This window comes from Lathyrus oleraceus, chromosome 7 (genome assembly GCF_024323335.1).
Source record: "Lathyrus oleraceus cultivar Zhongwan6 chromosome 7, CAAS_Psat_ZW6_1.0, whole genome shotgun sequence".
Taxonomy (NCBI): domain Eukaryota; kingdom Viridiplantae; phylum Streptophyta; class Magnoliopsida; order Fabales; family Fabaceae; genus Lathyrus; species Lathyrus oleraceus.
The window spans coordinates 179,288,506-179,302,334 of record NC_066585.1 but is presented as its reverse complement, the minus strand read 5'-3'; the positions used below and the strand labels follow the sequence as shown (position 1 = coordinate 179,302,334).

The 13,829-nt window shown below is 34.4% G+C and overlaps 2 protein-coding genes across 2 annotated transcripts; both read left to right on the top strand.

Moving 5' to 3' along the window:
• Window positions 1–4,636: 4,636 nt before the first annotated feature.
• Window positions 4,637–7,751, top strand: LOC127106777 (uncharacterized). The gene is made up of 6 exons (XM_051044084.1): window positions 4,637–4,750; window positions 5,985–6,077; window positions 6,156–6,299; window positions 6,622–6,729; window positions 7,061–7,112; window positions 7,459–7,751. The coding sequence occupies exons 1-6, from the start codon at window positions 4,742–4,744 to the stop codon at window positions 7,488–7,490; spliced, it is 438 nt and encodes a 145-aa protein (XP_050900041.1). The 5' UTR covers window positions 4,637–4,741; the 3' UTR covers window positions 7,491–7,751.
• Window positions 7,752–11,247: 3,496 nt separating this feature from the next.
• Window positions 11,248–11,799, top strand: LOC127102752 (uncharacterized). The gene has a single exon (XM_051040090.1). The coding sequence runs from the start codon at window positions 11,248–11,250 to the stop codon at window positions 11,797–11,799; it is 552 nt and encodes a 183-aa protein (XP_050896047.1).
• The last annotated feature ends 2,030 nt before the right edge of the window (window positions 11,800–13,829 follow it).

The following is a 13,829-nucleotide window of genomic DNA, read 5'->3' as shown; positions in this document are numbered from 1 at the left end:
CAATCAGTAGTTGGCTATCTTATGGTGTTTATGACTTTGTTATGTTTTTCATTCTGTTGCTTTCTCATCCCTAGTTTATAATCTGCATGTCTTATCTAGTTACTTATGGTGTACTAATTAAACATCGTTTGTGTGTGGTCTTATGCTTAAATTTTCTCTTAACAATTATTGTGTCTCTTTTCCCTTCTTTTTGATTCTGACAAAGGGGGAGAAGATGTTTGTATATGTGTTCTGCTTGAATTGTTTAATGCAGGGGGAGTTTTGTATGTGATAATTTCTAAGACGATAGGGGGAGTATGAGTTCAAACTACTAATTGGTTGTCATCATCAAAAAGGGGGAGAATGTGAAGATAAGTTTCCTACAAGATTTTGATGAAGACAACATATCAAGCTCTCCATAACAAAAGAATGGAAAAGAAGATCACTTCAACATTGCTCAAGTTTTTCATGGATCTAATATAGGTATATGAAACTCTTGACAATATACTCCTAGTGCTCAAAAGTTTTATCTTGCATTAAAATAATCATTCTAAATCTTTTCTATCATGTTTATTCATTTTAAAATATTGTTTAAAAAATTGCATGTTCAAAAGTTTTTTAACTTAGAATTTTTTTTTCAGTATTTTGGACATGTCAATCGATTGATGCCTTGATACAATCGATTGATCAAACTCTCTGTTTTAGAATTTTTCGTTTTTCAAACTGAACCAATCGATTGATGTTGTATGTCAATCGATTGATCTTAGTATATTTTTTCATTTTTTAAGTTGTGTCAATCGATTGGTTATGTGTGACAATCGATTGATGCTGGAAAAAATTTGAAAAATCTGAAAAATTATTTCACCATTCTTTGCACCATTTCATCATAACTTTTCATGGTAAAAGCTTGCATCTTTTCATGATCAATTATTTGATTTCATTTCTAAACATTGTCATGTTATGATTGAAGGGATGCATTCATACTATAAATAATCCTTATATTTTCATTTCAAATCTCACCTCTTTCAAATCAATTTGCAAAATCTCTATACATTCATTTTCATCTATTTCTCATATTAAGATACTTTTGAAAAAGAATTTTCATATCATTTTCTTCAAAAGTACTCTTGAGCACTTAGAGATTATTTTGTTTTGAAATTTCATATTGAAAGAGAAGAAGATTCTAATCAATTGATTAAAGTCTTATATAATACAATTATTCATTTATTCATTCAATTACTTTGTAAAATCCTAAGTACCAAGGATTGTTTGGTTTTAGGTGTATTACTTATGATCCAGGATTGTTGGATATAAGTGTCAAGAAAAGGAAGGATTGTTTTCTTTTCTTGTGTGTTAAGTTTTCAAGAGGATTGTTCTTGATTACTTAGTTAGAGGCTTGTTTTAGGAGATCTAACATTATAGTAAATTCTCTTTCGTGTTGAAAGGGGAGTGGAGTACTCTCGATCTGTGAGGGGAACCACTATACATCGTGGTGTTCTTTACTTTCCGCACTTCACCGCTTTCAACATCATACCAATCCAGAAAAGAAAAGAACCTTATCCATCAAATCCGAATAAATATCTAAAAATCCTAATTCACCCCCCCCCCCCCCCCTTAGGCTCATTCCTAACTTACATTCCTAATGGTAAAGGTAAGAATAAGTTTCAGCAGAAGACTAATGGTGAGAAAAGTTAAAGTGGGGGAGGTGCTCATGCTCCTCTCACTGTAAGAACACGATTTGGTTATGCATCTAACCTTATGTTTTGATGATAAATGAAGCTAACGAAAATATATCCGAATGCATCACATGCTCGAACATAAAACAGAGTCGCCATCAAACTATATTTATTTCCGAAGGAAAAGGAAAACATCGATAAAACCCGGGGAAAGAGAAATATGGGTAAGGAAGTCGGTTATGCAAGGGGAAAGTGTTAGCAATCCTAACATCCATTGTACTCAATGAGAACCATTTTGATTGTTCTTTCTCGAATGGGTGTTATATCTAAAGATTACTCGCAAAAGGGAAAAAAGAAAAGAATAGATAAAGTGCTCGGTGAGGATTGGGACCATCATGCCTACGTATCCTTATAGTGCAATAAGGAATTCAGAGCTTTGTATTTCATATAACTAATGATGGGAGGTGAAAAGAAGTTGTGATAAAAGGCATGGTTTGAACCAAAGGATATATTGTTTGAACTCCAAAAGGGTAGGTACGTCTGAACCAACGGAAAAACTGGCATCAAGCCAAAACAAAAGGGGTACCCGGGCATAAAGCCAAAATAGGGGTATACGGGCGTCAAGCCAAAAATAAAGGGATATTGATTTAGAAGATGGACACTGGTTGTTGCCTAGAGTATGTATGAAGCTCAAAGAAATAATGTATTTGACTCAAAGAGAGTATATCACATGGAGTGAATGAAGGTAGAATATGAATGCATCATAGAGATGAATGGATGATGTCCTAAGGAAGAAGAAGGAATGATCAAGGTTATGCTGACCAAGGATTTGCATCCTCATGCCTACGTATTCTCACGGTGCAATGAGAAAGTCAGAGCATTTATAGTTCACGGAACCACGAAAACAAAGGGAAGATAAGGAAGTGTTTGCCTAAGCAACTAGGACTAACAAGACAAACATAACTTCAAGGGTATGATTGTAGTGATGAATAGTGTAACTTGTACCAAAAGAACATGGTGGCTTGGGGGTACCGTGGAGGAAAATTGACTTTGAAACCAAGAGTAAAGAGGTACAGACTAAGAGGTGGAGGGACAAAGGCATGCCACAAGATGGACACATGTCATACCAAAGAGAACGAATTAGATGTTTGGCATCAAGGAAAACATCTCTTGGTTCACAAGATGGACAAATGTTCTAAAATGATAGGTATGAGACCCATAAGAAAGTGTTGTTTGGTACAAAGAATAATATATCACTATAGGGAACAAACAAGTTGTGTCTGAGCCAAGGTATTTGATTGATCCATGCCAACGAGCTTCATTATCATACGTCCAACAACAAATCCCCATCCAAGAACAATGTCAACCCACCCAAACCCAACGACCAACTTCACACCATCACCTTACCATATACACATAACCACCAAACACTCAACCTCGCAACCAATTCATGTCACACACACAAACTCAAAACCAGGAATTAAACCCTAACCACCAACAACCATACACAGCCACCACAATAGCCTATAGCCGGGATGATTCATACGATTCAACGTCATGCCATCGTAGTGCCCCACTAATAAACATCCAAACATCTCATCGCCGCAACACCCAACTATTGTTTGACTTTAGTACACCACATGAGCCATTGCTTTGTTTCCAAAATGATTCAATGTCCCTATTCAGGAAACCATATCGTCCACAATCCACCAAACTACAACGACTCAACTACGACAACATGGACACCGAACTCTATTACAGAAGCACCGTTGGCGACAACCCTCTAACTATTGCGGAGAAATGATGACAAATCTATCAAATATCGCTGGACCTTCCACCGAACCTTCACACCAGCCACCATTGCATCATGTCGCCACTCAAAGACCCCAAACACCTCAGAGAAATCGTGGGAGACCTCGTAAACAGGCTAATGCACCTAGATATGGAACATGGGAGCGTTTCAATCGTGCGGGTCATTGATTTTCTTGTCAATTGTTATGTATTTTTAACTTTATATTATAATATTAATCATTATTTTTCATTCAAGTATTTAATTTAATTTTTTATAAATATAAAATATAAAATTAAAAAAAATATTGCATAGTGCATGCCCCACATGCATTGACGCATATACATGATGTAGTGTATGCATGCGCCAACACAATTGGCTTCAAGACATGCATGCGCCCAACCAAATGATGTCTATGTTCATTTAGAAATTTGCAAGACATGCATACGCCCTACCAAATAACGTCTGTGTTCATTGAAAATTAGATTCACCAGTTAGACCGACGCATACGTAATGAAAAGTGATTATTTCCGTAATTATTTTAAAAAATAGGTTATTTTAGAATTTAAATTTAAAAAAAAAAGTGATTATTTTTTTTAAATTCTCTTATTACATTAAAATTAAATGTATCAAATTAATAAGATTAAATGAGAATTAAATTATTTTTAATCTGATGTGAATTAAATTATTGCAATATTAATATTTTGGTATTAAAAAATGACTTATTTGTTTTTCTTTATTTTTGTTTTAAAATTTAGTTATTTTATTTGTAACATTTCTTTAAACTAAAGTATAATAATAATTTTTTATTTTTAAACAATTTTATAAAGTATTATTGGTAAAAATTGTTAGATACTTTATTCATAATTTAATTTAAAATAATTAATTTTAACAGTATTTATTAAATTATATTATTAATATTTAAAATATTAAACAAATTAAATAAAATAAATAAATATCAAAAAAGAAGTGTATTATGAAAAAAGAGTGTGAAATAAGAAAAGAATTTACGTTAGTCTGAGAATAAAAATCAAGTTTCAAAAAATAACAATATTAGAGTGACACAAGATTTACATTATCGGCCATTATTACTAGTATCACTACCACCGTACACACTAGAGTTACCCTAGTTAGTTTTTATTTTATCATAGTTACTTTTTACAGCCTAGTTAGTTTTTATTTTACCATAGTTACTTTTTACAGAGTTTGTTAGAAATCTTACCATAGTTACTTTTTACAGAGTTTGTTATACAAGCATTAGAGCAAGAATTGGAGTTGAAAAGCAGAGAGAGAAATCATGAGTGAGGTGAGCGATCCATCTTCTTCTTCATCTTCTTTCTTCTTCCGCTATTTTCTTCTTCTCTGAAACTACAATGCAATGCATGTTGATACGTCTTTAGCATTTTTGTTACAATATAGCAATGATCACTTGTTTCAACACACTACCGTAGATTTTGATTTTGATTTTTTGTTGATGTTGATTTAGAGTTTGAGTTTGAGTTTTTGCTTCTAATGTTAGTGATTAATGGAAGGATCTAACAAATTTTCTGTTTCTGGTATCAGCTAAAGTAATCTATTGCATTTTTATTTCTCTCTTCAATGCAATGTATGATGAAATTTTTTAGCATTTTTGTTTGAAAGCACACTGAGTAAAACGTTATGACTTTTTTCGGTTAAAAAATTTAGTTTCGTACTCCTCGCCTCTCCTTTGGCGGTGGTTGTATTCGCCGCTCCGGTTCTGTGTTTGTGATTGATTAGCATTTTTGTTACGATAAAGCAATGATCGATCAATTGTTTAAACAAACTAGAGTAACTTTTGATTTTGATTTTGATTTTGATTTTGATTTTGAGTTTGAGTTTTTACTTCTAATGTTAGTGACTAATGGAAGGATCTAACAAATTTACTGTTTCTTCTATAGCAGAAGTAATCTATTGCATTTTAATTTCTCTCTTCAATGCAATGCATGATGTAATGTTTTTAGCATTTTCATTTCAACACACAGAGTAAACTTATTCACCGATGGCGATTCTGTGTGTGTAATTGATTGGCTTTCAAGCTTCTTTTTAGTTTATTTTGATTTATTAAAAAAGTTATACTTACTTTGCTAGGTTAAACTTTAACTTTTCCTAATATTAGAATTTAGATTCTCTTTTGGCATTAAGAATTTACTATTTACACAAAGACTTTTCCTCAAAATAAATTAAAAAATGTGACAGTTAATTTGTTTATTTGATTATAGATAGATATAAATGTAACTGTGAGTAATTAATCTTCTTATATATGCTCATATTTCCAACTATGAACGATTATTTTTAAGTTAGTTCAATACTGTGATGTTTGTTTCTTACACATGCACAATACATATTTGCTCACTCTCACACAACTTCTCATTTAATTTACAATTAACAGTACAATATACAGTTGCTTACTGACCACGATCCACATGAATTGCTTTGCTTGCTTTTCTTCATTTTTGGAAATCTTCTACATAGTTTTCACAATCATTTGTTAACTCTAAAGTTCTATATCTTATTTGCAGCGTTTTTATACCCTTCAGTTTGATGGCGCATGCAGTGGAAATCCTGGACCAGCTGGTGCAGGAGCTGTACTGTTTGATGAATATGGGACTGTGGTATTAAACTCATGCAACAATTCAATTAGATTATATTCTTTAAGATGTAGCTTACTCATGTTTTGTTTCCTCCCGCAGCTGTATCGTTTTCGCCAAGGGCTGGGATATACAACAAACAATGTTGCTGAGTATCGTGCATTAATCTTAGGACTGCAACAAGCAATACTGAAAGGATGTAAGAACATCAATGTGCAAGGAGACTCCCAGCTTGTTATCGATCAGGTTTTTTTTTCTTTCTATTGTTTAGTGTGGTATACAGGAAGACAGAAAGCTTTATTTCATTACTTAAACTTAAATGTGCATGTGAATGTTGATAACATGAAAACACAGTGCAATTGTTCACAAAATATTGCATGGTGATTTGAGAATTCTAACTAATGACAAGATTTCTTCAATAACAACCATAGGAACTATTCCCTTCCCAAAAACAGAAAGGCTCCTTTGGATTCATTTAGTTTCATATTCCTCCTAATTGGTTTGATATTGTTTAAGATTTACCTCATTGCTACTATTCACTTAGTATAAATTTTTCTTTTCTGAACAGTTTCAAGGTTCCTGTAGAATTAACAACCCGCGTCTAAGGAGCTTGTGTGATGAAGCTTTGGAGCTGAGCAATAACTTTCGCATATTTGACATCAAACACATTTCTAGGGTATTTATTTAGCAATTTGGTCAGTAATGTTGCCGCTGTCTCAATTGGGTATTGCTTTAGAAAGATTTTTTAACTTGCATGCATGTCTATGAATGCTATAGAGGAATGCATTTCCAAATGCTTGAATAATTAAATTATTGTGAATAGAAGCTTGGCATCTAGTTATTTTTTTAGGGATCACTTGCACCAATGACATTAGGTTCTTAAATTATATGAATTTTTACTTTCAGTTCTGATTAACTTTCTCTGGGATTTTTATATTACAATTCCTTATGGTTTTGCCTATGTTAACAAATAACATGTTTTTAACTATATTTTTTATTGTTTAAAGGTCTATAACACTCTAGCTGATTCCCAAGCAAACCTGGCCATTAATCTCCAAGGTTAGTCTTGAAGACTTTTCTGAATTCCCTATAGGTTTCAATTAATATGTGTCATTCTCTGATTTCCTAATAATTGAGAATTCCATTCAATTGCAGCCAAATCTGCTTTGAAATCAAAAGCATCTTTGGTTTGTTCTGATTCATGGTTTTTTATTTCAATTGATATATCAATTGATATGTTTCATTTGATAAATTGTTCAGAGGTATCTATTCTACATAGTATAATAGATAGCTTTGAAAAACAATATTTTGAACAATCTGTTTATAGCTTGGCACAAGATTATATTTTTCATATTTGTATTTGGCAGGGAACATAAAATTTAATGGATTTTAAACTTTTTTGCAGAGGGTCAAGTTGAAGAAGATCGTCTCTATTAATGATCTTGAAAGCATATGTCACAGTAAAAAAACTATTTGGCATCTATGTTACATTTCTGTCTAGCAATTTAGCATGTCAAATGTTTGTAATATTGTCAATTTGAACATGCCTATAGATGTTCACCATTAGGAGCACCTTAAGGACTTAAATCTTAAGTTCATAACTCTGAATTTCTGTTTTTTAAGTTTTTAAAATCACTTTTATATGTGATACTGATGAACCATTACCATAAGTGTTTGATATTATGACCCAAAGGTTAAGGTGCTTGTAGAATATACACAACAACAACAACAAAAATAGGAAAATTGATTTAGCAAATTCTCTAACAAGGGAGTGTTTGCACGACGGTGGCCCTTTAGTATGGACAAGTGACCGGGGTATCATACAATTGTTCTTATTATTTTAGAAGAGTTAAATAAGTTAATGTTAATTTATGTTTTCACCTACAAAAATTAAAATATTCTACTTCAACCATTTTAAAATAATTATACTTTCTTAACATTTAACCATCTTCTCCTATCTTTTAATATGTTTTATATTTTTTTAATAATCCTTTAATATATTTTTGTTTGCAAAAAGCCCTTTAATATGTTTTAAGAAAATAGACAAGAATATATTCTAAGGAATAACAATTATACTAAACCGACAATTATTTTTAAACATTACCTACTTAATCTTCAGGAGCCACAAATACTGCCCCTTTGGAACATAAATAGTGCACAAATTAGGCTAGCACATAATAACATCCAAGCATTTAAAATTCATTCACTTGAACAAGTATAGTATACTCTTTTAGAATTTGAAATTACAAGAATGATGAATAATGAAAAAATATGTGTAGAAAGAAAGAGAGAAATTGAAAGAAAAATTAATTGAGAGTGAGAATAATTTTTACTATTTCATTAACTATAACAATGATATTTTTATGATATTAATACAGCGGCTAAATAATACTACCTCCGTTCCTATTTGTAAGAGACAAATTGTAACTTTTTTTTGGTCCTTTTTATAAGAGACACATTATAAAATTAAATTTTATTAATTGAGAAATCTCATTTATACCCTTAGTAAACAAAATGCAATATTTATTATTCATTGGGCATTAATGTTTTGAAAAGAACGTGCTATGTATATTCCCCATACACATAATGGGTATCTAAAGCCAAACCTATTCAGTTTCCATTGATATTAATGATTTGGACTTAATTCTAGTAGATGAAAACTAAATTTCTAGTATGATTGAAATGAAACACCAACTCTCTTTATATAAAAAAGACAAATATACTACCAAAATTGGTGGGAAGATTATTTTGGTTTTTAAAATTTGGTGGGAAGATATATAAAAAAAAAAAGGAAATTTAATTTGCATCTAATTTTTCACGATGAGAATGTGGAAAGCCAATTTTTTTGTTGTAATTATTTTTGGATAGAATAAATGCTGACCAATTTTTATTATATCAACATTTGGCTTAATTATAACATTAATACTACTAAATGTTTAACTTAGGGGTATTTTTGGAAGTACAAGTTTATTTTTCAGAAAAATTAATTAAAAAAAATATTCCTTGGTTTGTGTGATTTCTTATGTTTGTCTCTTACAAATAGGAACGGAGGTAGTATAAAACAATAAACAGTGGTAATCGGTTACACCAACTCCATAAGCACTTTTCTTCAGGTTATTTGACTTATTTTAACACCTATAATCGGTTACACACCCGTGTTAACCGGTTACAGCACTTGAATTACTTAAAAACTCTTAACACACCATTTTAATTCAAGTGTTCAGAGTCTTCCATGTCCATTCTCATCTTCAACCTTTTAAACACATAATTTGTGACTTCCTTAGTCAACAAATCAACCACTTAGTCTTCCCTTCTATAATATCTCAATGTTAATCTTCTTTCACTAACTAGTTACCTCAAGTAGGGAAACTTCATCTCAATGTGCTTGCTCCTCCCATGTGCAACTTAGTTCTTAACAAGATTAATCGTGGAAACGTTATCAACCAGGAGTGTAACATCATCACCCACATTGCTTTCCATATCCTTCAATAGATTCATTAGCCACACGACTTGGCACGCACATAACGAATTGAAAATATACATTGCCTCACAAAATGAGAGTGCAAATATCGGTTCCTTCTTCAAATACCACGAGATTGGTGTTCCGCCGAACATAAAGATGTATTCAGCGGTAGACTTTTATTCCTCTTTATCTCCACACCAATTGGAATGGTAAAACCAAGAAAATTGCATTTTCTTCCCGTGTCCTCCGCGGGAAAGAAAATTCTACAGCCAATCGATCCTTTGGCATATCTTAGGATCCTCTTGACTGCTGTCAAGTGAGACACCTTTGATCTTTTCATGAATTTACTCACAATATCGACACTACGGTTGCATATTACATAAGTAACACAGGGATCCAATCAACCTTCTATACTGAGTGGGTCGCGCCGCGCCACTTAAGGAGGCGGTCGATCGTCGGTGGCCTATTTCGACCTGATTCTGACTTTTCGGGCGATTTAAGATTGTTCGTCTTTTCGAATATTTTCAGTGTTTTTCGAGATTTTGAGCATTCCTTAGAGTTTTTGGAGTTCGGGAGTCATTTGGTGGTATTTTGGAGCATCTTGGGACATTAGGGTCCTTTTGGTGAATTTATGGTCACTTTTGAGTAAATTGAGGGAAATGTTTATCCTTACCTTGTTGATGGTCTGACACAATTATAATAACGAGTTTTTAAAAGTTTTTTTTAGAGAATATGATTATTTGAGAGTTTTGAGAAAATAATAAGTTTCTGAGAAACTATGAGTCTGTTAGCTGGGGATTTCGCTTAGAATTGTTGTCTAAACACTTTTGTCATTCACAAATTAGAAACAAACGTAACTATGAGTCAAACCATAGTAATAACAATTCTTAAGACACATGTCCTATGATTAATCTAGTCGATCCTGCGAGTTACCAAAAATATACAAATTTGGAAGACTAGCGGTTGTTTATCAGAAATCACCGGTAAATAAATTGGCACGCCCAGTGGGACGGTGTCAAAAGGATTGTTGATTACAACAGTTGTTTTGTTCGCAAAATTGCCGTTATTCTTTTGGTTAAAAAATTAGTGTTGTATGATCCTTAGAAGTGGCAGGATAGCCAATAATTCACAACCTGTAACCAACGGAAAAAACGCGAAAAAGATGGTTAATACAACCAGCCAGGGGGAACAGTCCTCCCCCCAAGGAGCAGGCACAATTAGAGCAAATTCGATTAATGTGTCCACTGAAATCCCTAATGCACAGGCCATACCATGACTGGATCCATGGCCTTGCATAATTCGACAGTAATGCCTATCATATCAGGCGCGACAGATATGCCAGCAGTTTCAACCCCTAGGCCACCAGGATTCGAAAACTTTAGGCCTGTGAGAGATTACCCTTATGGAATGCCATCAACTGTCATGGCAGGGCTTCAAAACAATTCTTCCATATATACTCAACCACATAATACAGTTATTTCGCCAATCCAAAATTCTTGATCCGACACGAACCACACAAATCGAAATAACCAATCACAAGGGATCTCCACCCTACTACCTACCCTTACAACGAATAATCAGGCAGCCTTTAGACAACAAATGGATGCCAGTAACCACGATATGGTAGGAGTTCTGGCCAGAGAAATGAATACCATTTTCTCTCCGTTAATACAGAATGTGAATAGGACTAATACTGACAACGCCCAAACATACCAATAGTTGTCAGCACAGATGGGACGCATAGCAGATTTTCTAGGCACCCCACAACCTGGTGTTCGACGCAGGCCAAACCAGGTTATAATCCAGGGCGAAGAACCAACGATAGATCAGGTTCGACCACAAAGGCAAGCCCCTAACGAAAGAGTCATGGGGGCAAGATTGGAACAACAGCCAATTCGACGGGAAGTCCCTGAAGAACCACCTAGGAGAGTGATAATGGTTAATAGAGACCAGGACGCAGTCGAATTAATTCATAGGGTTAGACGGGACAACATGATGGAAAATGACCTAACCAGTATGATAGAGAGAATCATGGCCCAGAATGGTCTAAACACAAGACTTCGACGGCCAAACTATTCTTCTCCTCTGTCAGAGTATGTCTTGCAAACAGAATTACCAAGGGGTTGTAAAATCCCTAAGTTCACCAAATTCTCAGGGGATACTAGTGAGTCCACTATAAAGCATATAGCCAGATACATGACCGAGGCAGGGGATTTGGTGAACAGTGAAAACTTGAGGATGAAATATTTCCCTAGTTCTTTAACAAAGAACGCCTTCACGTAGTTTACGACTTTACCACCAAATTCCATAGATGCTTGGCCCTGTCGTACCCCAATTTTGTCCGGGCATATTTCAATTTTCACAGAATTGATTTCATTTTATTTTTGCATCATATGCATAGCATTACATACATTGTATCATGAATAAACACCTAAAATGTCAGTCAGAATGAATTTATTTGAGAATACAGACAAATCGGTTGAATTGTCAAAATTTGAGGAAACAGTGTATTTTTCAAGTAACGTGTTTTGTGTTGATAATTTTGGTATGATTGATTTAATTTTCTAAACAAATTTGCACTCGATTTCTATTTTTAATGGATCAATATCTTCAGTTAGTTAGTTAATTAAAGTAGTTAAAATTTATTTAAATCAAATGTTAATTAGTTTTTTTTATTAAATAATTCTATTTCCTTAAATGAATAATGAGTATGTTAAAATAAATATATATATATTTTTGCATTGGATCCTCTTTTTCTTAAATAAAAAAAAATAAATAAAAAATAATAGAAACTCTAATGTCTCTCTTCCACCTGTCCCTCACTATCTCTCTCCACTCCCAACGGTCACACACACCTCATTCTCTCTCCAATCTAAAAAAAAACACACAAAGACCCACGTTGCAAATCTCTCAAATATCTCCCTCACTCAGCTCACTCACGACAAAAAATATCCATTCATTTTCCTCACTCAAAAAGAAATCCACTCACAGATTTTCTCTGAACTCCCACACAGCTCACACGCGCCTCACTCCCTCTACTGAAAATTCCTTACCTTCGTTCACTCTCAAAACACACGCTCATCTCCCTAAATCTCTCACGAATTTCCTCACAAATCAATCTCTCTTCCCTCACCTCACAATTTTCTTCTCACACTCAGCAGAGAACAAAATCTCTCTCTTCACTCTGCACAAACGTTAACCTTCCGTCGCTCACCTCCACGCGACCTCCATCCAACCACCGTCAGCCTTACCCTCCGCCGCTAGCATCCACCTTAAACCCAAAACCATCGTCCTCTCCATCTCCGCAACCACCATCACCTAAACCCTCTTCTCCTTCGTCATCAACCGCTTCAAACCCTATCCACCACTCTAACAATCAAACCCTCACCGTGAATCGCCATCACTAACCGTGAAGCTCGCCGCCGCTCAAACCTTCGCTTCTTCACCACCAACAAACCCTCGCGAATCCACCACCTCCAACTCACCATCGAAACCCATTCACCTCACAACCCCAAAATCGTCCACGGTTCTCCACCAGGAACAACTCCACGAACAACCGCCCCACAACGCCGCCTCCGTTTTCGTCTTACTCACCGACCGCCACCATTGCATCCGCCGCACACTCGGAACCGGATTTGTTGAAACTTTAAACTCAACGGCGGGACGATCGTGAATCTGAGCCACAAAACCCAAACGCCTTCAACAAATAAACTCAAATTTGTTCCGTCATTTTCGAATTCCAGGAGTTTATTTTCTTTTTGGTTGTCATCTGTTGGTAATTTGTTCGCAGGTTGTGAGCATTATTCAAGGTTTGGCAACATTTATCTTGACATGGCTGAGTCCCGTTTCAATTGCGCGAACAAGAACTAAACATAACAACATCGCTCGCGCGAACAAGAACTAAACATAACAACATCGCCCGCTTCGGTAACAATTTCAACGCTTGTTTTGTTTAAGTTTCGCTGCATATTTGTTTGTTCCATTTTCTGGTTGTGTGTATAGTTAATTGACTTCAATGACCATTGCATTCTGGTGATGTAAAAGTTTTGTAAATACGGTAAAGATGATGTTATTGTTGATTCTGTTCATGAGTTCTTTAGTGTTCAGATTAGTTTAGAATGATCTGTTTCGGCCCTTAGTTTAAGATTATGGTTTGAAGTTAAGGACGCGGTTTTTAGGCAATTTGGAGTTGGTCATTTGTTTGACATTTATTACGCTCATGTGGTGTTGGGGGTTATGGAAACTGTACTGGATTTTGAGATCTTGGATCAAATTATGAGTCATTTTGTTTCATGTTGTTATAAGGTGATTAA

Coding starts and splice junctions, on each gene's coding strand:
- LOC127102752 (XM_051040090.1), top strand. CDS start 11,248: ATGGGACGCATAGCAGATTTTCTAGGCACCCCACAACCTGGTGTTCGA.
- LOC127106777 (XM_051044084.1), top strand. Junction 6,078..6,155: donor TTGATGAATATGGGACTGTG/GTATTAAACTCA, acceptor TTCCTCCCGCAG/CTGTATCGTTTTCGCCAAGG. Junction 6,300..6,621: donor CCCAGCTTGTTATCGATCAG/GTTTTTTTTTCT, acceptor TTTTCTGAACAG/TTTCAAGGTTCCTGTAGAAT.